Source organism: Chiloscyllium punctatum, chromosome 23 (assembly GCF_047496795.1).
Source record: "Chiloscyllium punctatum isolate Juve2018m chromosome 23, sChiPun1.3, whole genome shotgun sequence".
NCBI lineage: Eukaryota > Metazoa > Chordata > Chondrichthyes > Orectolobiformes > Hemiscylliidae > Chiloscyllium > Chiloscyllium punctatum.
Window position 1 is genome coordinate 87,341,371 of NC_092761.1, and position 26,134 is coordinate 87,367,504.

Below are 26,134 nucleotides of genomic sequence, written 5' to 3' on the forward strand. Positions count from 1 at the left end.
TAAGCCCCTTTTAACTGGGAAACTTTCTCTCAGCAGCCCCTGCTCCTCTCCTCCCTCTCTTCTCACCGCTCCCGAAAAAAGTAATAGTAGAGTAAGTTTTAAATTCAAACATTCGCTCATTTTGCTGGTTAAATTTTCTTCCAAACTGTGAGGAGGATGGTTTTAAAGCCATTGAGATGTACAGCACAGAAACAGACCCATTGGTTCAATTCGTCCACGCTGACTAGATTTTCTAAACTAATCTAGTCCCATTTGCCAGCAGGTGGCCCATATCCTTCTAAACCCTTCCTATTCATATAGCCATCCAGATGCCTTTTAAATGCTGCAATTATACCAGTCTCTACCACTTCTTGTGGCAGCTCATTCCATACACACACCAAGTTGCCCCTTAGGTCTCTTTTATATCTTTCCTCTCTCACCCGAAACCTATGCCATCTAGTTCTGGACTTCCCCCACCCCAGGGAAAAGACCTGAAGAAGGGCTTATGCCCGAAACGTCGATTCTCCTGCTCCTCAGATGCTGCCTGTCCTGCTGTGTTTTTCCAGCACCACATTTTTCAACTCTGGTCTCCAGTATCTGCAGTCCTCACTTTCTCCCAGGGAAAAGACCTTGTCTATTTACCCTATCCATGCCCCATATCATGTGATAAACCTCTATAAGGTCACCCCTCAGCCTCTGCCTCTCCAGGGAAATCAGCCCCAGGCTATTCAGCCTTTCCTTACAGCTCCAACTCTTCAACCCTGGCAACATCCTTGTAAATCTTTTCTGAACCCTTTCAAGTTTCACTACATCCTTCTGATAGGAGGGAGATCCAAATTGCACACAATATTCCAAAAATGGCCTAACTAATGTCCTGTACAGCTGCAACATGACCTCTAAACTCCTACGCTCACTGCTCTGACCAATAAAGGAAAGCATACCAAAAGCCTTCTTCATTATCCTATCTACCTGCACTCCAAGGTCTCTTCAGTAACAGTCCCCAGGATCTTACCATTAAGTGTATAAGTCCTGCTCTGATTTGCTTTTCCAAAACACAGCACCTTATATTTACCTAAATTATATTCCATCTGCCACTCCTCGGCCCATTTGATCAAGATCCCGTTTCACTGAGGTAACCTTCTTCGCTGTCCACTACACCTGCAATTTTAGTATCATCTGCAAACTTACAATGTGTCGGAGACAATTATGTACACCGACCACAACCCTCTTACATTCTTAGAATGTTTTAAAGATAAGAAAATGAGACTATTTCATTGGAGTCTTATGCTAAAGACTTTTAATTTAGAAATCATACATGTTGCGGGTCAGAAGAATCTAATCGCAGACGTGTTATCGTGGATTTAACTGATAGAATTTAGATGAGAGTTGTCTTTATTTAATGTTTTATCTGTGTGTTATTATATATATAGGTATATGGGAAGAAATTAAGGTGAACTTATATGAAAGTTATCGGTATATTAGGGTAATGTGTTTAAAAGGTAGAAAAAAATAATCTTTTCATTATGATGGCTCATTTTTTCTTAAGGTGGGGGGTGGGGGGAGGTGTTATGAAGATGTGGGTGTACTTTAAGAGAGTTAAAAGCAGCAGAACTACTGGACGCAGCACCAAGTGTCCTCAAAAAAGTTTCAATATAACACTGGGTCAAACAACTCGATTAGTTCGTTGCCTGGAGACAAAAACAAATCCAAATTTGGCCAATCAGTTTAAATTATACCCAAAACATATCAAACTCCAATCAAGTTTGAATTGAGTATATTAACAATCTTGAGGGCCAATGATACAATCTGATGCTCTGGAGTATAAGACCAGGGAAAATTGGCCAGTTGAGAGGAGAACTACCATGACCTGGCATGTAAACAGACTGCCTGAAAAATCACTCTCTTAAAGAGACACCTTTTCAATCAATAAGCTGAAAAGCAGAATTCCCTATCCAGAAGAAAAGACGATACAAGAAGATTTGAAGACAAGAACCAAAAACTGTCTGGCTTTGAGATAAGTGTTGTTTGTAAATCTTAATTTGAGAGTCTTATCAGACTAGTATTATAGAAGGGAAGGTAAAAGATAGGATAGAGAAAGAAATTGTAAATAGTGGTTGGTTTATTATTCTCTGTTATACTTTAAGTAAAGTTGTTAATTTTACTTTAAATAGTTCTTGGCCACTTGATTTTTGCAGATTACTGCATGGAATAAATCTTTTCTGTGTTGCTGGTTTTAAATTAAGCAGGGGAGTTTACCTTGTGTCGTAACACTAACTATACCTCTTACGTTCACCTCCAAATCATTTATATAATGATCCATCTTTATGGCCATCTTTACAGCACCATCCTTTACGGCACACAATTGGTCACAGGCCTCCAGTCTGAAAAGCAACCCTCCACCACCACATTCTGTCTCCTACCTTTGAGCCAGTTCTGTATCCAAATTGCTAGTTTTAGATTAGATTACTTACAGTGTGGAAACAGGCCCTTCGACCCAACAAGTCCACACCGACCCTCCGAAGAGCAACTCACCCAAACCCATGCCCCTACACCTAACACTACGGGCAATTTAGCATGGCCAATTCACCTAACCTGAACATGTTTGGACTGTGGGAGGAAACCGGAGCACCCGGAGGAAACCCACGCAGACACAAGGAGAATGTGCAAACTCCACACAGGCAGTTGCCTGAGGCGGGAATTGAACCTGGGTCTCTGGCGCTGTGGGGCAGCAGTGCTAACCACTGTGCCACCGTGCCATCTGTATTCTCCCTGTATTCCATGAGATCTAACTTTGCCAAACAGTCTCCCATGGGGAACCTTGTCGAACGCCTTACTGAAGCCCATACTGATCACGTCCGTCGCTCTGCACTCATCAATCCTCTCCGTTACTTTCTCAAAAAGCTTAATCTAGTTAGTGAGACAGGATTTCCCACATACAAAGCCACGTTGACTTTCCCTAATCAATCCTTGCCATTTCAAATACATGTAAATCCTGTCCCTCAGGATTCCCTCCAACATCTTGCCCTCCACCAGTCATGTCAGGCTCACCGGTCGATAGTTCTCTGGCTTTTCCTTACCAACATTCTTAAATAGTGACACCACCTTAGCCAACCTCCAGTCTTCCAGCACCTCACCTGTGACTATCAATGATACAAATATCTCAGCAAGGGACCCAGCAATTCTTCCCTAGCTTTCCACAGAGTTCTAGGATACACCTGATCAGGTCCTGAGGATTTATCCATTCTTCATGAGTCTGAAGACATCCAGCACATCCTCCTCTGTAATATGGACATTTTTCAAGATGTCACCATCTATTTCTCCACATTCAATATCTTCCATATCCTTTTCCACAGTAAACACAGATGCAAAATACTCACTTAGTATCCCCTGCAGTTCCACACATTGGCTGACTTGCTGATCTTTGAGGGGCCCTATTCTCTCCCTAGTTACCCTTCTATCCTTGATGTATTTACAAAATCCTTTTGGATTCTCCTTCACTCTATTTGCCAAAGCTATCTCATGTCTACTTTTTGCCCCTCTAATTTCCCGCTTAAGTATATTCCTACCACCTTTATTCTCTTCTAAGGATTCACTTGATCTCTGCTGTCTATACCTGACATATGCTTCCTTCTTTTTCTTGACTAAAATCTCAACTTCTCTAGTCATCCAGCATTCCCTGCACCTACCAGCCTTGCCTTTCACCCTAACAGAAACATACTGTCTCCTGCTTCTGGGGCTTGGTTAATACTAACATACTGATTGTTCACTCTCCAAGAAAAAGCTCTCATTTCCATAATAAGCACATTAAGAACTTAGCACAGTCATTGAGGTAATTATGAGGGGTCAATAGTCTTAAGAATAGGGGTAGGCCATTTAGGAGTGAAATGAGAAATTTCTTCACCCAGAGAGTGATGTGTCTCTGAAATTCTCTGCCATGGAAGATAGTTGAGGCCAAAACATTAAGACTTTACAGAAAGAGTTAGATATAGTTCTTAAGGCTAAAATGATCAATGGTATGGAGAGAAAGCAGGATTAGGGTATTGAGTTGGATGACCAATATGATCATATTGAATGGTGAGAGTGCCTCGAACTGCCTAATGACCTACTTTGCTCCAGTTTTCTATGTTTCAGCTGGACTCACATATTACTGGAAGATTTGGAGCTGCAATTGATATTTTAGCTGCTTCTGCTCATGCAGAGATGACCTTAACAAGTGTAAAATCTGTATTTCCTGACAGCCACCTCCATTGTGAGGTAAGATTCCCTTCACAGCGACCAACACTCACCAGAAAATGATATGTGCTTTAGGCGGGCATTGGACCGAGCTTCCTGTACTTTGTCAGTCAACACCCTCCACCCCTCTAGAAAAAGAAAGTTACAGTTACATTAAATTTATTTTTGCAGACAAATTCACAGTTCTCATAATGTAGGCAGATACATACTTCAATTCTAATTCTAGACATCCCAAAACCATACGTTTGCAACATTCCTCATTTAAAAGGGTTCAAAGCATGTGGCAAGACATTATGAATGTTAAAGAGTAAGAAAAGGGCTTTTAAACAAAAGGTTTTCCCCAACCTCCGAATGCTTCATTGTGCTTTACTTCTAAAGCTTTGTAGCATTAGAAGCCTGAATGCAAAGCAAGGTCTAAGTCACTGTCCCAGAAAAGCGATGGTGACTGCAATGTTGAGTAAAATACGAATGCTGTTCAGGACAACAGGGAAAATTTCCCTGCATTTCTTCAAAATCAGGAGACACGACCTCAGTTTCAAGTCTAACCCGAAAGACATGTCAGCCTCGATTTTGGGGTCATGTCTCTGGAGCGCAACTTGAAACACAAACATCTGACCTCATGAACTACAGGTGACACAGAAGAAAATGAAATAAATAAGGATGGAAGGATTAGATATAAACAAACAATTGGGAGAGAGTGACTAATGAGTTTTGATTTCAACTCAATGAAGGTTGCAGAGAGGTAGGTGGTAAAGGATGAATGGCAGGTACCTTCCAGCTCTCCTTTTCAATCAATGGACAAATTAGGTTTTTTCTAGCCATTTCCAATCTCTACTTCAGTGTGCTGTTTTCTCTCTCCTTCAATGTTGGTTGCTGTCCATTCTTATAGTTTGTAAATTACTTGGTCTTCAATATTTAATTACCACCTTTCAAAACGATTGTAGTATTATTTCAAAGTATTTTTGTAATCTAAAGTAAGGGGCATTATTCCACCTAGACTACTGCTGATGCCAGATCATCGGAGGAGGTATGAGAATAATTTGGGATTAATGATTTATCTCCCAACTTATCTCTAAATATGAAGTCAAGAGGTTTTACTTAGCAATTCCTGTTCACAGCAGAATGTCAGAAAAATCTAGAAGAATCATGGACTCCACCCAATCAACATATTTTTAAGACAGCACTTCCCCTCCCCTGACAAAATCAGAAACCATCCCTACCTTCAATATTATCACACTGAATCTGAAACCCATCATCGCTCGTGATCTGAAACATCAGGCCTTTCTTTGCTTTTTTCTCACTCCGGATTTCTTTCCTCTTTTCCTCTTGCTCAAGCAAAGCAAGAAGGGGAGAGCTGAAGGAGTCATCATCGTCTGAGCTTTTGGATTCTAGCAGGAAAACAGAACATACGTGAACCACCAACCCTTTAAGAATTAGATTTGTACTTTGGAAAAAGATTCCAAACACATTTACTGTTCCTTGCACTGGCCCCACTACAGGTTGAATTACCTCCAAGGAATGAGCCAAACGGAAGTTCTGATGTTCAATACAACAAAGAACTACAAATACTAGAAATCTAAAAGATAAACAGAAATTGCTGGAGAAATCCAGCCCGTCTGGCGGCACCTATGGTGAGAAAACATTTTACGTATTGGACCCAGTTCTGAGGAATGTTCACTGGATCCAAAACGCTAACTCTGCTTTCTCTCCACAGATTCTGCCAGAACTGCTGAGTTTCCCCAGCAATTTCTATTTTTGTTTCTGATGTTCAATGCATGTCTAGGCTGATGTTGAGTGAAGCAGCACTGTGGCAATACTGTGAGAAGTGCATGGACGGGCTAACAATCACAATCATAGGTGAGAAAAAGTTTTTTCCTCTGAGAGGGCTAGGTGACTTTGGAACACTCTGCCCCAGAAGGTTGTGGAGACAGGGTCATTGTTGGACAATCTTTGGTTAGGCAGGGTACAGAAGGGTTATCGGTGTAGATGGGCAAGTACAAACACATAACTATGATTTTATTGAATAGTGAAGCTGGCTTGAGGAACCAAATAGTCTACTTCTGCTCCAGTTTTGCATGTTTGTACATAACAGAGCCTGTAAATGTCAAGTGGAAAAAACCCACAGAGATTGTTGGAGAAATTCAGCAGATCTGGCAGCATTCTGAGAAAAGTAAGCAGAGTTAACATTCAAAGTCCAGAGACTACATCCGAATTGATAGCAGGTAGGAAAAAGTGGTATTTATATTAAAGCCAAAGTTGGGTGAGGGAGGAGAAAAGGGACAGGTGAGTAGATAGGTGGAGACAGAGCCCAGAGAGGGGGACAGATATGTGAAAGGGATAAGTAAACAACAAGATTGTGGATGGCAGGCCAGGACAGAAAAAAAGCTGAGTAAGTGATAATGAAAGCTAAGAGTAGGAGACAAAGGGCTAGCTAGCTGCACTGAAACATTCCATATGATAATATATAGGGAGTATGTGAAAATGGGCGACTGCATTAAAAACTGCACCGGGTGTGGGGTGGGTTAAAAAATGTGTAAGGATAATATTATTGATCTCTATGTTGGGTTCTGGAGGCCGCAGGGTGCCCAAGCAGAAGATGTTGTTCTTTGAGCTTAGGCTGAAACTTGCTGGAACACTGCTGCAGACCTGTGACAGAAAGGTTGGCATGCAAACACAGTGGTGTGCTTAAGTGGCAGGCAACTGGAAGCCAGAAATTTTTTTTGCAGACAGAACTTAGGTATTCTGAAAAGTGGTCACCCAGTCTGCACTTCACCTACCCAATGTAGAGGAGACCAAAGTGTGAGCAGATAGATTGAGTGAAGCACAGTTAAATTGCTGCTTCATCTGGGAAGTATGGCTGGGGCCTTGGACAGTGAAGATGGAGAAGGTAAACAAGCAGATGTTACACCTTCTGCGATTTCACGGGAAGGTGTCATTGTGGTATGAGATGATGTTGGGAATGGTGAATTGGTGAACTAGACAGTCCTGGAGGAACCCTGCAGAATGCTGACAAGGGAGGGAAGGGGAAACTGAGTCTGGTTGTGGTATTCTGCTGGAGATGATAGAAGTGGCAGGTTACAATCCTTTCAATGCAGAGGCTAGTGGGTTGGTAGGTGAGGACTAGGGGGACCCTATTGTTGGTTTAGGGAAGGAAGGGATGGAGTGAGGGCAGGAGTACAAGATATGGGTTGAACACAGATAAGGGCCCTGTCAACAATGGTAGTGGGGAATCCTCAAATGAGGAAAAGCATGGACATTTCAGAGGTTGCCCAGCAGAAGGTGGCATTATCAGAACAGATGTGACAGAGACCAAGAAACTGGCAGAATGGGATGGAGTTCTTACAACAAGCGGGGTGTGAGGATATATGGTCATGGTAACTGTGGGGGTCAGTGAGTTTTACTGTCTATTGGTGGCCAGCCTATCCCCAGAAATGGAAGCCCAGATGTCGAGGAAGGGAAGGAATTGGAGCTAGACCAGATGAAGGTAAGGGCAGGTTGAAAACTGGAAGCAAAATTGATAATTTTTTCAAGTTCGTAATGAGCAAGGGAGGCAGAACCGATGATGTTATCAATATAACAGGGGTGGGGTCAAAGGATAATTGGAACAAGGAATGTTCCACGTACCCCACAAAGAGACAGGCATAACTGGGATCCATGCGGGTATCATGACTACATCTTTGATCTGAAGAAAGTGAGAGGATCTCAAAGACAAGAGGTTAAAAGTGAGAATAAGCTCAGCCAGGCAGAGGGTGGTGGTGGTGGTGGTGGTGGAAGGGGACAATTTGGGCCCTTCTTTCCAGGAAGAAATGGAGGGCCCGGAGACCATCTTGACAGGGTATGTTCATGTAAAGGGATTGCACATCCATTGCTGGTGCCCACAAACTAAAATTTCTGAAACTGATGTAGAACATCAGAAGTATTGCGGCTCTAAGTGGGAAGTGACTGGACAAGATGAGAAAAGAGTCAAGTCAAAGTAGGAATAAGTACATTTCATGGGACAGTAACAGGCAGAAACAGGTGGCCTGCCTAGACAGTGCTGATTGTATTTTGAGGAGAAGTGGGTTGTACAGAGTTCTAAGACTATGAAGTCAGAGGCTTTGGGAGGAGCTCCCCAGATGTGGTTACTAACAATTGCTCTTTGGAGGGTTAGTCTGGACTAAATGGGCCCAATCCCCTGGTTCCACACTATATGGATTCTATAATTAAGGTGTAGGTGCACAGGGATAAAACTAAGACCTTTGCCAAGTATGGAATGGAAAGTCAGAAGATCAAAAATAAGCGATTAGTTGGTGCACTCAATTCTTGAGAACTTGGGCATTTCTGCTGTCAATTTTCTTAATATTCTGAGCAAAAAAATAATTTATTCACTGAAGGCAGCAAAATTCATGAAACAAAGATTCAAATCATTTGCTTACTATGGATCATAAATTACATGGTCCAAAGGATCCCTTTATTTGGAAATGACAATACCTAATACATCTGTATGGTTGTTGGTGGCTCTGCTGAGTTTATTTGTGCTCCTGTTCCCTACAGTGCCCCAACCAGACACACAGTGGCACTATAAATCTAAGTTTTATTTCTTCCATTTTCACTCTTCCTCCCGAGTGCCACCTTATTCCTAAAGTAGCTTCAGGTATGTCCAATGCCCTATAATCCTTCCTGCAGATGACAGGTTAGCTCAGTCTTTGCCTGACGTCTGCAAAAACCTTGCAGTGGGAGTAACACCACTCCCACAGAACATTCAAATTGTTTGGCTCAGATCAGCAAGTTCAGAGTTTAGGATGAATTTTACATCAAATTAAGCAGAGCCTAGGACACATAAACAGGCCATTTGGCCCAAAATGGCTATAACGTGATTTATACTGAACACTCTTCAGTGTACTTTACATCCTCATCTTCTTCTTAAATGCAAAAACCAGAAGAACTATCTTTCTTCCAGAATCATAAATATGACCTCCTCACTATTTTATCCAACAGGGCTTTTGAGGACACTAGGTCATTTCCATTAATATACATTAATTATTATAGATATGAAAGCAGTAGAGTTAAATAATAAAGAGGGTCAAAAAATGCTTCTACTCGTTTCTAGTCTTTTCTCACTTACAGTACAACTGTTGCAAAGACTCTGAATGGACTCACTATGAGCTTGTTAATTTTAAATTGGGTTTTATTTCCATAAGTATAGAATTAAAAATAATGGAATTTACTGTAAACTTGTATTGAACATGGGTTACACCACAGAGAATACTGAAGTAAATAGCGTAGTAGCATTTAAGTGGAAAGAGGACAATATTTTGAGGAAGAAGTGATTGGTAGTTTAAATAAGAAAAATGGAAAAGGCTGTAATGGAGTATAAATATCAGCACAAGGTGGTACAAGAGGATATATATGGCACAGAAACAAGCCAAAGCAATGTTATGTAATCCTACAAAGAAGCGATTTAAAAAAAAGGGCCTAAACTTTAAATAGTTTTCTTCCTATCGTTCTTCCCTTAATAACCGATTACCTATAATAGAGTCAAAGGCTACTGGGGACAGTCAGGAAAGCAGACTTAAGGCCACTATCAGATCAACAATGATCTTGACGATTAGAATTGCAGGCTCAAGGGACTAAGTCTATTCATTCTGCTATTTCTCATGTTATGTTCACAATGACCCTCCAGGCTGCATTATTCCCCAGTTACGTGTGAGGTCCTCACTCTCAGTCCTACGTCAGCATTATCTCGCTACAGTTTTTAGGGAGTAGACAAGATATGTGATTTGAAGTAGAAATCTGAAAATGTAGCATTTGGCCCCACCATTCCAAGTCATAGAACCTCAGTGTTCACATATAAAGACAGGTCACAGTAGTTTCACATTTCAGCAAAAGTGCGTTATGAAACAATGCTTGTTAGTTACCAGCGACAAAGTCATCCTGTCCTTCTGTGTTTGATGTTCCAGTATTCATGGATTCAAAAGGCTGCAGCGTTGGCATATGTTCCATTTGACTAAGTGTGAAGAAAGGACTTGTTTTAGTTGATAATGAATTAAGACAAATTTGCTGGCAACTAACTGTTTTGAAAACTTAGTACAATTCTTGAAAATAATTTGAAGTGTTTATATGAATGAACTTTCAAAACAAAGTTTCTGCTAGATGCTAAACTCCTCTGATTTCACTAAGCTAGCTGAGTTACTTGCTCAGTCAGACAATTTTACCAGAATTAAGCAGTAAGTTAAGCTTCCAACCACCATGTGCTCTATAACCTCAGCTGCATTCAAGTTTCATGCAGGAAGAACGAAGGACTAAATGTAGTTCTTTGAGCTTTGGTGTGAAAATGGTAATGAATTTCACTGGAAAGACTAATCATAAACTCTGCTCACCTTGGAGATTCAGAATCCCGGTTACCATCTTCTTGCTGGTGCCCATCTAGTTCTGCTGCATTTTGCACGGTCTTTATCCGTACTCGAATAGGTCTAAAATTATGTTACATATTACAAACATTTAGATTTAGGGAAAGTGTTGTTACTAGGTCTGTTTAGTGCATTAGTAACTAGTTAAATGAAAATCTCAAATTTGTCTTCATGTGCTATCACGTGGTGAATAACAGTCTTGTAAAAGCTCTTGAATCATGATCTGAATATGTTGCCACTATGGCAGAGATTTCAGCAGTTCAAGTATCATTTAAAATGCACTCAATACAATTTTGATTTGTTATAGTAAAATTGCATAGTATTACTGTACATTTTTCAGTTCATGTGGATATTGTGTATAAGTTTTGCTTAGCCATTAAATTTCACTAAAATCCTCTCAGCAGTGTAGAAGTGGGTATGTAAAATATAGCGCTTGTGAATTACCAGCCCTGTCAAACAGGTGTCCTAAATATTTTACTTTATTCTATGCAAAAGGTTCTGATGACAGACTTTCCTTGATAATTTGTTATTTTAAGAAATTAATTATCTAATAAGTTGGAATAGCTTTCATCATTCAGGAAAGATGGCAGCAAATGTATCCAGATTAAGCTTCTACCAACAGCAATGCAATAGTGGCCAGGTAATCTTTTGATGCAATGTTGATAGAGGTTAAAAATAGCAACTAAGACATGGGGATAACTCCCCTAATGTTCTTTGAAGTAGTGCCATGAAACCTTTAAATCCGCCTGAAAGAACAGGCAGGACTGGCTTAATGTTTCATGCAAAGAAATTAAATTTATTCCTACAGGAGACGGACAAATCATTACATATTTTATAGATGTATATAAATATACACACACTTATTATTATATATCAGATCACATATATACTGTCAAGTATGTCAGAATTACTTAAGATCTGCTTTATAAAGAACTATGTCACTTTAAAATGAACATCTTAAAACTTCTTACAATTTTGCTCAGAACATTAAGTACTTACTCTGTGCTAGAGGACAGGGGAATGTTGGTTGATTCAGACTCCAAAGTAGCTTGATGATCTCCAAAGGATTCAGTCATAATATGGGCCGATTTGTGCTTTTTAATGCCTTGTTTGTCCAAAGCAGGTGATGCCCGTTTTACCCTGGGCTTGACCTTTGGGGAGTCAGAAGACACCACAGTCATTGCATTGACAGGAGACTGGTCCGTGGTGGAGGAAAACACAGAGCTCACTGGAACTGGCGAAGACATGCTGGTGGTCGAAAAAACAACTGTGCTGCTCACAACACTAGTTGTGACGGTTAGCATGGTCGTTGATATTTGACTTCCTGAACTACAGGCAGTATCCAGTTGGGAGGTCGATACAACACCTTTACTAGACAGAAGCTGAGATATCTGTTGGTTTAGCTGATAGGCCCCATCCTGGTCAGATGAGCTTGGTGCAACTGGTACACTAACTGCAGGGCTGGAAGGCAGCAGACAGATATTCTGAGAAGGTGACAGGGGTCCACTGTTAGGGCTATGTGGCTGTGCTAGATGTTGGAACATTCCTGTTCCAGACAATGGAACTGCCTGATCTGAAAGTCCTAAACTCTGCTGGCTAGCTTTGATTAACAAATTGCTTATTGAACCAGTGATGTCTGTTGCCCCTAGTAACATGGGGGTAGTTAAGGTGACTGAACTTTGGCCCAGAATGTGTCCTGTTACCGTACCCCTACTAGGTGCTGCTGTTGCTGCTTCCATAGAAACAACGTTCAAAACTGACTGGGCCGGACCCAAGGCCGACACATTTCCAGCTGCCAAATGAGCATTTTCTGGACCAATCATGTTTGTAGAACCTGCTGCGCTCAGGTTTTGTTGAATTTGGGGCACAGACAAAGGGGACTGCTCAAAATACATTACTGCAGACTTAGGCCTTTTAATTATATTAGGAATTGTTCGTTGGGGTCCAGTGTTAGCAAGTGCTCCTAAGTCCACCAAACTGGTCTGGTTTGTTATTCCTCCAGGGACTTGTGATGGTGAGAAATTATTTAAAGTTATATTAGGCACAATTTCTGAAGCAGAACTAGAAGTCTGTTGGTATGAAGGTGCAAGCTTCTTGCCTTTTTTGGAAGGTAGCCTGTTTATTGGTCTTTTCTTAGCCTGGGCTGATCCTGGACTAGAGGTTGTGGCAGTGAGGAGCTCTGGCCTCTGATTAGATTCTGAGTTTAAAAGTTGTGGATCTGGAGGTGACTGGACCCCGATGAGCAGGCCTGACGGAGAGCTAGTGCTGTTTGACTGAAATGCTGGCGCGGTAGGTCCTGCAAAGGAATGTAGCTGAGGGTGTTGTGACAAAGTCAACAAACCTTTACTGCTTGCCATTGTGGCAGAAGTGCATATCGATTGGGAGGCTGGCAAACTTACATTTAAGCCTGTGGCTAATGCGAGGCTACCTCCCATGGAAACATTTTGCGCAAGGACTGTATTGCTTGTCTCTACAACTGCTTGGGCAGGACCCACTGAAGGTGCAAGATTTATTTTTTGTGTAACGCCACTGGGATACGTCTGGAGAACGTAGAGTGGATGTCCATGTTGATTGACAACAATCACATTATCTGTTCCTGGTTTAAGAAGTGGAGTTGCTGTTTGCACTGCAGTGTTGGCAATAGGAGCAGGGCCAGGACTGTCTGCAGGGCTTGCAATGTATTTCTGACCTGGAGGTGGCACAGAAGAGCTAACAGATGCTGGAATGACCACTGGTGAGCTGGTGCCAACCCCAGTTATGTCCTGGCCATTAGGGCCCTGCTCCACCTGACTACAGGCTGGTGTAGTTAACTGGTCGGTATCCATGTGACTTTGCATGAATTGATCAGAAGCCATATGGCTTTCACCAGACGGCTCCACAACTTGATGCCCTATCAAAGAAACTTCGGCATCATTTACCGCCACTGACTTCTCTCCTGTCACAGTCACCCCTTTCTCTACTGACTCAGCAGCAGGTATATTCAGTACCGACTGGTCTTCTGAGGAGGTCAGCTGTGACGTTGAAATGACAGTGAGGCTGCTGTGGCTTTGATTCGAAACAGTTGGACTGCATGTTGTTAAAACAGAGAGGTCAGATGGCAACTCCAGGGGCAACTCAAACGGCTCCTCTGCAGGAATAGATGCTGAGACATCACTTTCTACAGTTTCTGTGCTGGGCAGAGGTTGGGAAAACACTTCAAAGAGACTGCCCATGTCCTTTCCTCTGTTACTAACAAGACCTAGACCTTCACCCAGTGTTATGAGTTCAGAAGACGATGACTCTGGGCTTTCCCCTAAAGCTTGCATCGACTGAGTATTCTTAAGAACAAAGTCCATGATGTCAGATGGAAGGATATTACCACAGTCATCGCTGTTGTTATTATCTGAATCATTGGCAGATTTCAACAAGTCAGTGTTAAAACTATCCAACAAATTCTTGTCTGAAGGTGTGCTGGAGTGGACTCTCCTGGCACTGTCTAATGAGGTGAGAGAAACCTCCCCTATGGAGTCTTGGCCCTGAGACTTCACTCTGCTCACTGGAAGACAGTTATCTAACTTTGAATCATTGCCTTTCAGGTCAGAGACTGATTTGACACTATGTTCCTCCTTTTCTACATCATCAACCCCACTGTTGACGGTTCCATCAAGGTCTAGGTTTTCCGTTCCATTTTCTTTGGCTTTTATCTTGCTCACCTGTGTTGCTTTGCCTACCGTCATGGCTACACTAGCATCACTCTCTGTGCCATCATCAACACCATCAAGCTGGCTGATCCTGGGTAAGTGACAGTCCTCTTCTCCATCGAAGAAATTACATGGCTCAAGCCTTCCCTCCCGGTCAGATGTGATTACTGTTCTTGTGAAATTGTAGTAATATTCCATATCCTCATCAGAGGATGTGTTTGGATCATCAGCTCCATCTACCTGTCCTTGAGTTGACTGTTCTCCTCTTTTTTTCCCTGAAGGATCTCGGTAGAATGGAAAGTCCTCTTCACCATATGACTTTACACCATAAAAGGGAGTCAACCCGAAAAATGTAGTTGAGCGTGCTCGGGCACTTCGGCGGGGATACCGCCTTTTGTTTGAATCATTATCCTGTGTTTTGTTCCCATCTCCATCATCTTGTGAAGTTTGATTTCCACATTGCAGCACATGCTTCTGAAAAAGATTTTTCACCCTTTGCTTGTAGATTTTGTTGCACTTTGGACACCGGAGGACTTCCCGTTCATTTTCCGGACTTTCTGACATTACAGAAGGCACAACTGAAGAGGATACAGCCTCATCACCTCCCTGAGAGCTGCCCCCAGACATAGATGTGGTCAAACTTTTGTCATGATCTTCCTCAACAAGGTAGTCAGGTTCTAAGCATCCAAGAATTCCTTGGTTTTGGGAAGTAAGCATTTCCTTTTTGCCAATATCAGACTGGACTTGTTCTAGAGCAGACTGGACTCCATCCCCAGTGATCGTGACCAGAGAATGCTGAATACCAGCAGATCTGTCCCCAAACTTCTGTTTAGATTCTTCAGTAGACTGAGCTTTCTTATCTATTTCAGCCAACAAACTGCTGGCTGCTTTTGCATTAACCGTTATATCTACAGCAGAATCTGCACTTGGACATCCCTCAAAATGCTTTACTGCCTGCACTTTGCTGTTTCTGGAAAGATCAGTGGAGGATGCTTTAGCACCAGGTCGCTTCTCTGTGCAGTTTGACCGAGGATGCTCATTTGCTGTGGCTGTAACATGGCTGACTCCCGCAGACTGTAGCCTTGTTCTTTCAGTGTCTTGGCTGACAGTATGAAAACTGCTTATTTTTCCTGTTTGAACAGAGTCCTTATTTTGCTCGACCAACCTTCTTGAATCCTTTGGGTGGAAAGGTAGTGTGCAGCCTTTAGTTTCTTTGGCGATAGATGCTACCGCATTAGAGTTTACATGCAACCCACTGTTATTAAATGGTTCTTTCTGTGAAGGACGTGATACAGTTACTGTCGTAACTGAGTTACATGTTTGTGCTGATGCTGATGTTGTCACTGAACCATCCAATGCATTTACAGCCGAAATATTTTCACCTTTCAAGGCACTGTTTCGAGACTGGTTTCCAGATGAAGACAGAGAATGTTCCTTTGAACTGTAATGCCCCGTGGATGTCAGCGGTGATCTGTTAGGTTGGGAGCCTACTGCTTGAGAAACTCCTGAAAGATGTATTGTGGCAGAATCAATACTACTGAATCTTTGACGGCTAGAAGGACCACTTCCTTGGTGTGAAGTGCTTAATTTGCCTGAATGAAATGCTTTATGAACAAGTTCACCAAGGTGACTTCCAGTCTCAGTGTCTGATAACACATTGAGTGACGACAATGGTGATGTGTTAGCATTCCCACTTGATCTTAGGCATGTCATGCCCATTTGGGAAGGCGAAGCCATTCTATGCCTGGAATGTTGTGGTGATACAGAAGATGTACTATGCCGCCTGGAAATGGTACTTCTCCTCCCTGATGACAGTAGAGCATCGGCAAATGTGACAACCTCGTGTATCATTGGGGTGGGGCTCCCTTAACAAGAGAACAGAAAGAATATTACTTATGCCCAGTCCTGATTGCGTTGCCACATTTTCTCTTCAAGATGCAAAGGACTTGTAAAATTAAGTACAGTTATATTTTTTAATGTGAAGAATCTATAATCCCATGTACAGAAATAGATCATTCAACACTGCTCCTCCACTCAACTAAAACATGGATGATCTGTACCACAACCTCATTGCTCCATATCGCTTGGATACTCTTACCTGATAAATATATATCAATCTCAATTAAACTTGCAAATGATTCCAGCTTTCAGATCTTTTATGTGACATAAGTACCCCAAGTTTCACTACCCATTAACGTAGAAGTGCTTTCTGATTTCAATGCTAAGCAGACTAGCACAAATTTAAAGACTGTGCTTCTTCTTCTGGATTTTCACCACCATAAGAAAACTGTTTCTCTCCATCTACACTATTAATCCCTTTTACCATTTTAAATAGTTCAATCTTTTAACCTGAAGGGAATAAAAACCCAAGTTTACTCATAATTTAAGCTTTAAAACTCTGAATAATTTTAGTCAGACATAGTATGCATCACATGCAGAGTTATTAATAAACTCCTTCCAAACGAGGTGTGCTTAATGTGCATTAATCTCCAAACTCAAAAAAGAAACGCTATCACAGCACTGTGATCCTAATTTTCACCATCAGCACTGCATTGGAGAAGCAATAGCATAATGATAACGTCTCTGGGTCAGTAATCCACAATCCAAGGGCTAATGATCTGGTGATATCGAGTCCAAAGGTGTGCAGGTTAGGTGGATTGGCAGTGCTAAATTGACTGTAGTGCTCAGGCATATGTCAGAAGGTGGATTAGCCATAGGAAATACAGGGTTAAAGGAACTGGGCACAGTGGGGGGAGGGTCTGGGTGGGATGCTCTGCCGAGGGTCAGTATGCTCTCAATGGGCCAAATCGCCTACTTCCACACTGTAGGGATTCTATATCCATGGCAGAATGATGGGATGAAAATCTGGAATTAAACCTAGCCAACCATGTAACCATGGTAAAATGTTGTAAAAACCCTTCTTTGAGAAAGAATTCTGCCATCTTTATTTGGTCTGGCCAGATACAACTCCAGAGCCACAATAATGTGGTGACTCTTAACTGGCAATTCGGGACCTGCAATAAATGTTGGCCTAGCCAACAATGCCCATTCCCATGAACATAAAAACGTGGCCTCTGAGTAACATTCCACTTTCATGCCAAGATGTCACAGGTTTACAATCATCTGAAATAGGTTGAAGTCCCATATGCTAATTTCAAGTAGATTTTTAACAGATACCAGAAAAGAAACAATTCTGTCCCATCAACTTGACTTGTTTTAAACCCAAGCCAAATAGTATATCATAATATCATCTAAAACCTACATTCACACTGAAAATAAAGATTCTGATTTACCTCTTTAACAGACATGAAAATTCCTGTAGGAATCATAAAATGATACAGAATACAGAGAGAAATTCAAAGGTGAATTACAATAATTCAAATTCCCAAAACAGACGTCATGTAAAAGTTTGAAATGCGCACAATTCTCTTCAAATGAACCCATGATCTGATTGTTGTACATCCTCTGTATAGATATCAGCAAAATAAAAAATGGTCTATAATTATAATATTAGGGGTATCAACAAATGCTCAACACGCTTGCATGAAATTCTTCTTCTGCTATAAGTGTTAGCTGGTTTATAGTAAATAGGATGATCATCTGTTAAAATAGGGATAAAGAGATTTCAGACAACCTTGTTACATGTGAGCAATTATTATTCCACTGCATTATTTCATGGTCTTAAAAATATTTGTGATCTCAAATATTTATCACTTTATTGCCCTCCTTTATAGTTTGATTTAAACTAATGGTAATTACCAAAATTGACACAACTCAAAGTCAACACTTTGTAAACTCAATTACCTGGTGATGGAAGGGGTCTTGATCCAGTACTTGGGGATCGTCGTGTTGGAGAAAAACTGGATGTCTGAATCCTGCTGCCTGGCTGTAATCTAGGAGGTATTGGTCCAGGTGTGAGGGAAGATGGGTGGTGGTCTGGTATTTCAGATATATTTGTATTGTGACTCTCCGCCATGTCAATTTCTGTCAAAGTAAAGCCAAATCAATCACCTAGATTCCTCAATAGGACATAGCCCTGTAGAATAATGCAACATAAAAGGCCATTGTGCCTGTTCCATCTCTTCAAAAAAATCTATCCAATGACTTGTAGTTTTTTTAATGTACTGTTTGATGGATGAAAGGTGTACTTGGGTATTAAGGAAAGCATAAAAGTTTGTAACTACCTGATTACAACTTTAGCCATACTAGACACAGTCAACTGCGAAATTGCAACGCTCCCTTGATCAGCTGCACCCCGGACATAAACAGTGGGAGTTGCAGAGAATTAATGACAAAATCAATCTATGCAAATCTAACAGTACCAGTTGGTTCAGGCTGCAAATTTGAAATAACCAGCTGGTAATATGCATTCATTCTGTGGATTTCCATGTGTGACTAGCTATTAACCTCCATGTTCAAAATAAGAATTGGTGACTCCATGCAAAACCAAGGTGAATACATTGAGAATAGCCAAACAGTGCGAATTTTGTATCAGAGCACAGAAAGTGTTGAATTACTTTGAATATCCTCATCACCTCAGTTTTTTACAGCCAAAATAATAACAAGGACATCTCCAATAAAGGTCTTTATAACTCAGTATATGAGGCATCAACAATGGTCGCACTTCTAATGATAAGCTGCACGTTTTTGTTGTGTCCCATGCTGATGCGTCCTGAAAGAAAATACTAATTCCTATATTCACGCCTTCCACGTGCCACAAAACATCAGTCTGCCATAGGCAGAGGCAAGCTTGAAGTAGCAGAGAATTTCAACAAGCATAAACCAAGTCCATACACAGGGTATTTCCTCTGGTGATAACCATTGAGGTGAATATAATGAAATCACTATATTTCAGGGTTAGCAAAGAATCAACAAGCAGCAAACAGATTTCTTTTCAAAAATTAATTCTTTCCAAAAATTTGTTCAGATTCTCAAAATATTGTTAAAACTATGCTCTTTTGTTTGTTTTATTTGGACCTTGTTCCTTCTCTTGCCTTTTTAACAAAAGAATTAAGGGGCTTACTTAAAATCTCAATTACCTCTCTCAAACTGATTAACACCCTCACTAGACCAGCAGATAAAAAGAACCTGAAAAGAGCCATGTACGATAATATAAAACAGTTTAAATTCCAGTCTTGATCCTCTTCTGCTAACCATCACCTCTAATGAATCAGACATGTAATTTGTTCAGCAACTGCTCCATCTGACAAAAAAGAATAACTCCAAATTAATGTTAAATTACCAATGTTGGATTTGCTCTCTTTCTCTCTCCTCAGTATTTCTACAGCTAGATCAAAAAAACACAGATGTTAAATATTTCAGTCTGCTGCTGCACAAGATAGTAATCCATGATCTCAATCTATAGTATGTGGGATTGGAAGATTACTAGCATTAGTAGTATTGTGCAATTTGCTTACTGAGCTTTTCCTACAATTAGCAAAGAACGCAGAGATCTTCCTTCTCCATTATTTGAAATGGAACAAGCAAATCCAAGCTTTTACTTCAATCTACAATGCTAAATTTAAGCTTACAAAAAAAATTTTGAGGTGGTGCCATTTTCATATCCACTGGATTAATAACTACAGTTTCATCAGATACAACAGCCAGAGCTAAACTAAGAAGTGAGTACTAACACCCAGTCTATCATAGCAGAAAGAGTTATGAAGTTAGTAGTGGACAAACAGCAAGCAATGACAGCCATCATCAAATGCTCATGGTGTTAGAACAGCAAGTTTTAAATTTGTAGTCAGCTGGAAGTGTCTGAGTTTATCCAAAAGACTAGTATTTCCAACAATTAAGCATTTTGTAAATCAGATTACGCATCTGGTCCAACGGCAAGGCTTAACTAGCAACTTACATTTTTTTAAAAATACAGAGGAATGCTTTAGCGCCAATGCCCTGCAACGTAACCTGTCCACATACCTGCTGGACTGCTCGGACTATGTGCGATGGTTCTGTTTTCACTATGTTCTAAAGTGCTGTTTTCTTCTGCTTCCACTGGAGGTGGTCGATGCTCCAGGATCTTGCATGTGTACACACATCGTTTCCTAGCATCAGTTGTGCTCCAGTATACCCTTGAGCACCTATAAATTTATGTAACACAAAGACACATTAGCAGAAATACCCAATCACCAAATGAAAGTTTTGAATTTTAATTAAATGTATTATTTAATTGAGAAATTGAGTTGACAGGTGAAAGCCTATCCTGAAGACTACCAGACAGGTTGAAAAGAGCCAGAGATTAAGCAAGCTATGAAGTAGTGGGTTAACTGACTGCACCGAGTCTGGCTTCTACATCTCTTAATTCAAAATTGCTTAATTCAAGTTAAAATAAGACCAGTGTACACAAGACCAAGATAAATCCAATCCAGCCGCTGACCATCCCATTACCATCCCATCAATTTCCTCTCTATCATCAGCGACATGATAGATATTTTTGACAATGTTATCAAACAGCAATTAGACACCCCCTGCTCACTGATGCTCAATTTGGGTTCTGCCACTTAACTGCTAACCTCATTACAGTTTTGGTCCAAACAGCTAAACTCAAGAGGGGAGGCAAGACTGAACACCTGGAACATCAGGGCTGTATTTGACCAAATGAGGCATTAAGCAATTCTGGAAATGTTCTCCACCCAGAGTGTAATACCACCCATTGAACTTTCCCTGTACAAAAAGAGTAACACAACAATTTTATGTCTCACAAATTGAAACTTACAATAACCAATCTCAAATCAAATGTTACATCTCATTGAGATGTTGGGATTAGATAATGAGAAAAATCTGAAACAAAAAGCAGCAGAAAACGGTGAACCATTTGCACATCAAACACAAATTTGTGAACATCTAGTTTTTGTTATGAATCATAATCATTAACTGATCTTGAAATCAGGAACTGGATTATCAACGATTCCATCCTATTCTATATGTTCTGTCGCTCACACCCTATTTCATAGCAATACAATGAACACTTACTGATAGCCGATTGGAAACAACTTGGCTTCACAGTCAGAGAGATCATTGAGTATCCCCAAACAGTCTATTGTCATAGAGCCTGGATTAAGAGATGAAACAGAATTATACTTTGTAAAAACTGCCTTCATGAAGAAACATCTCAGTTAAAAACATGGACAACTAAGCACACAGAAATATATAAAATTCCCAAATAGTGACTACATAGAATGTACAGCATAGAAACAGGCCATTCAGAAGGATCAAAGCACATTGTACAAAATACCATAAAGATTCATGATTATCTGTCTTTTGAGCCTCATCATACTATGTGCAGTAAGTGAATTTTCTGTGCATTGTAATTTCTTGACCTCCAGGCAAATATAAACCAGTGATCTAGATCGAATGTAAATAAAATTAAAATTCAACGTCAGACCAATATATCTGGTCTGGCTGAACTTGAATGGAGGGAGAATCTATGGCACCAATATTCCAAGCTAAATAAAAGTAATACTGACTCCATTTGGTACATATCTGTTTTTCAACTCTCCTGCAAATTCAGATGGATATGGAAACATACCATTACAGTGTTAATATGCATCAGTTAATTCAAACTGCCCAATGACAGAAATGGTCTTATACTAGCAAATTCTTACAGTGGATGACCAGGCACTCAACAATGATAAGCAAATTTCATTCTCAACCTCAAATTTTTAAATACAATGACAGAATTTTTTTCACTGCTATTTAACTAAGAATCTATGATTATCACAAGAAGCTCATCTTTCAATCTGCACATCCAATGAGAATAATTAAGACTTTATGTACACCATAAATGTTTGTACCTAAAAGCCTACCTGCTTAACCAGATTTTTGGTGACCTGTTTTAATATCTTTTCATGTAGCACAGTTTCAATTTTTGGTTGATAATCACACTCTTTGAAAGATGCTATACAAATTAAAGTTGTTACACTCACCAATCATCATGTGGATACTCTCTGGCTCAAGGCCTGTCAGAAACTTCCTTCTTAAAGTTATGTCCTCGAAGTCAACATAAACCCTACGTGAAACTGCAAACCCATCATCAGCAACAGTCTGTAAAGAAATGTTGTATGGTTCAACAGATATAGTCAACAGCATACAAACCACTCAGTGTCTGCTTCTCTGTTTAATAAAATTGATAAAGAATCTTGTATCATAAGTTGTCCATGATCAATTGAGCTTTGCCAGTGGAAAACTAATGTAACAAAGTGGTTTCCTTCTATGAAAAAAAAACAATCATTTCACACTTTAATCAACTATTTACTGAGAGCTTAATTCTGCCCTAATTTGGACCAATGATTTTCTGTATGTGCATGTCCAGTGGGAAAGAGCTCTTGTCTTCAACCTACCTCCCCTTTGACTAGATCTTTGTGCCGCTGGCAGTACACTTTCTTGTCATCCAGGAACACACAGTTCATTGCCCGAGCACACATGAAATGGTAATTGCTTTGACAAGATGTAAGACAGCAACCGACAGTAGCTCCAGACTTCTGGCAACACTCGCAACGCTAATAAACAGAATAAATAATCATTACCTATACAGTGTTGAACACAGATTGCATTATTTGCTTTTCTTTTTGAAACAACCATACCACAAGGTGGATAAATTAAGCTTGCCTTTACAGTAAAGGTTAATTCAAATCCCATCCATACAACAATGCTCTTGTTTTAAAACTTCTTGCCTCGCTTGACAAGGGGTTAAAGGCAGCCTACTATGTTCGACAAACAACAATATCAGAGATCTATAATCATCAAGATAAACGGTATCAACGATAATTAACATCCAAGAGTGAGTTACTTTATGGAATCCAAACACAGAATCTGGATGATCTAAATATAACTTATTAGATAAACAATGTTGTCATTATCATTATTAGTGGTAGAATCCAAAATTAATTAGAACTTATTGGCTAGAATTGAATCTAAGCAAGAAATAAGGATGAGTTCCAGGCTAGAATCTGCTGTTCTAATCTGACAAGACTGAAGCTTTCACTTAATTCAGCAATTATATTAAATACATGTTGGTACTGATATTTCAGTGATAATCCTAGATCTAGTTCATCTTGCTATTGATCAAATTAACTAATCTTTCACTACTAACTCTTTTGTATTTTTGAACACCACAATTAAGATTCCCCTTAACCACTTACATTCCACTGAAAAAGCAACATTTAGCTAAACTATAATTGCTGGTCTTGCATTTCAGGAATATTCGATGGATCCTTTCTTTAATGACTAATATCTTATCCTCAGTTGTGGTTAATCAATTTAGAAATCTAAAAGTAGATCACCTTTTAAAAGGATAAATCTGGAACTACACTGACAGTGTTTTAAAATTGTGTTTCCACCTTAAAACATCCATGTAAGTGCACCACTAGTTTTCCTTTATATACTTCGGACACATGTTTTCCACTGTTCCTTTACCTAGAAACGTACTGATTCTTTCAGGTCTCTGCATTCTTGTCCATCTGCCCATTCTGATTATTTGTCCACATACTTCTACGGTTTTACTTATAACTTGAAATGTCCAACCCCCCAATTCGGTACCAATAGCAAACTTATGCATCCATTCCTGTGTACAGATAATCACAGCATTTAATAGAAAACTCTCATCATGCCAAACCCAAAGCATCTACTTCATCCATCGTCTGTTTACTGCTCTCTGGACATGAATCCACCAATGCAGCGGTATTGTTTCTGATATTCCCATATCCCCAATACTTTTTTCTAAAATAAGCAGCACTTAACAGATGACTTTTAAATACTTTACATACAATACCCAATTCATTCCCAGCAGATATCTATATTTGCATTGTACAAGCTATAGTACACAGCCTTCTTTTGCTTTTAGTGTTTCCTTTCATATTTCTCATAATAGAGATCATTATATCACAGTGATATCAGCGTTGGAGTACACAGATAATACATATGGAAAACTAATGAAAAAATAATGATCATTCACATTTTTAAAACTTAATGTAAGATATTATAAGGATTGAGAACATAGAAAATATTCTCACCAATGGAATAAGTTCCATTCTCAGATCACTGCCACTTACTCATCACATCAGATGTAGGGATTATTTTTATATTCTTTGTATTTCATTCCAGGATCACAGCAGATACTCCGAACCCCAGAACTGAAGAAACATAAAAGCCTCTTTTTGTCCATTACACTATTGCTTATTTTAAGACATTCTTTGGGAACTCCACTAAAACTCACCAGTTGCTTGCCTCTGATTACAGCCATGTGCACGTTCTTCAAAGAGCCATCATCATCTTCAAAGACCTCCGCTGACCATAAGGCACAGTTTATGTGTGTCCACTCATTCTGACCAATGTACAGAAGACGTCCAGCATCCTAAAAGAGCGAATTATTCTATGAATACCTGGGTTTGAAGACAGATTCTGACACTATTATGAAGTCTATGCTAAATGGTCTATGGTTAACAACTACAGGGTTCACTGAAGATTTCTTGTTTACAGTTAAAATGAAACAAACTGCTGTTTACTTCAAACAGCAGAGAGAGTCTGAACATAAATTGTTGAAATGTATTCATAGAATTCTTTAGTTCAGACAATGTGCAGAGTTCAGAAAAGAAATAAAATGTTTGCAAACATACCCTACATTTATTGGCTTAGCTACATTAGAGATGGAAACTGAATATCTTCTATTTTACTGTTCTTTTTGCTACCTCTCAGGATGTGTAACTTTGGCAAGATCACCTTTATTAGTCATCCCTTGTTAGCTCAAGATGGTGGTAATAGGCCATTGCTCTGCAACACCATGATCCTTGAGGGATGTTAAGTAAGATATCAATCAATGGCAGTGTGGGTACAGAAAGATATGTCCAACTCAAGGTGGAAGAAAACCTTGAGGTGTTATTCGTAGTGGAAATCAAAGGCGAGAATTATTATGAAAGTGAGTTGCTACGGTGCAGCTTTTATTTCACATAAAACTACTATTTTTTTTACCAGTATCAGAAAGCATAAACAGCCTGTCTCTGTGCTGTGCCTGGGAAAGCACTGAATCTGAGTTTGTTTGTGTATTCATCAATTCATGTGAGCATCATATACTCTATCACACTCCTGACCTAAGCCCTGTAGATGATGGAGGAGTTCTAGTGGTTCAGGCTGTGAGTCATATGCTCCAAAGTACCCAGTCTCCACCCTTGCTGCCAGCTAGCTTTAGTTGAATGCAAGCCCCAAGATGTTAATGGTAGGGACATGACTGTGTTGGTCATTACCTGGTCCTTATGTGGCACAAAAAGGGTTGGAAGATTTCTGGGTTCAATTATAAGGTGCAACAATTGAATCAACCACTTTAAAACTGTACAATGCTACAAGTATACCAGTTAAACCAATTTTAATTCACAACTTCAACTAAACAACATCTTGAATGAAGAATTTATATGAATGATTCTTGGTTTTGAATTGAATAATTGTTGAAAGAATTTACAGACTATCCCAGTAAGACCTACAAATAATAGGACCTGACTTTTAAAATGTTTCATTTGAGCTAACTTCCCAAAACAAAGGCAGGCAAACCAAAATCATTTAAGTCAATCAAGTAACAAGCTTTTCAACCTTGTTTCGAAGAATACTGCTGCTTTTTATCACATATACAAAGATAAACAGCAAAACATTTGAGATTTGCAACCAGTATGCTTTGATGACCGGCTTGGAGATAAATGACAAACAGATACTCACGTTCCTGTTGTCATCGCCATATTTCAGGCAAAGCACACACTGCCTATTGTCTTCCACATCAGGAGGGGGGTCGAGTTCAGGACTATCCTCTCGGCTTCTGTCAGAGCCTACAAAGAAGACAAATTGACGTTATTCTATTATTTACATTAA

The 26,134-nt window shown here is 39.9% G+C and overlaps 1 protein-coding gene across 4 annotated transcripts in view; it reads right to left on the reverse strand.

The window, feature by feature from the left end:
• Window positions 1–26,134, reverse strand: part of kmt2a (lysine (K)-specific methyltransferase 2A) — a 146,158-nt gene that overhangs the window by 20,781 nt on the left and 99,243 nt on the right. For all 4 annotated transcript variants that reach the window (XM_072593403.1, XM_072593402.1, XM_072593401.1 and 1 more), the window contains exons 20-31: window positions 25,985–26,091; window positions 24,498–24,635; window positions 22,624–22,782; window positions 22,210–22,327; window positions 21,257–21,335; window positions 20,204–20,364; window positions 18,086–18,265; window positions 11,601–16,146; window positions 10,572–10,664; window positions 10,110–10,198; window positions 5,433–5,600; window positions 4,266–4,340 (exon numbers count right to left, since the gene is read on the reverse strand). In XM_072593403.1, coding sequence (XP_072449504.1) covers window positions 4,266–4,340; window positions 5,433–5,600; window positions 10,110–10,198; window positions 10,572–10,664; window positions 11,601–16,146; window positions 18,086–18,265; window positions 20,204–20,364; window positions 21,257–21,335; window positions 22,210–22,327; window positions 22,624–22,782; window positions 24,498–24,635; window positions 25,985–26,091 — 5,913 coding nt within the window. The remainder of the gene's footprint in view (window positions 1–4,265; window positions 4,341–5,432; window positions 5,601–10,109; window positions 10,199–10,571; window positions 10,665–11,600; window positions 16,147–18,085; window positions 18,266–20,203; window positions 20,365–21,256; window positions 21,336–22,209; window positions 22,328–22,623; window positions 22,783–24,497; window positions 24,636–25,984; window positions 26,092–26,134) is intronic.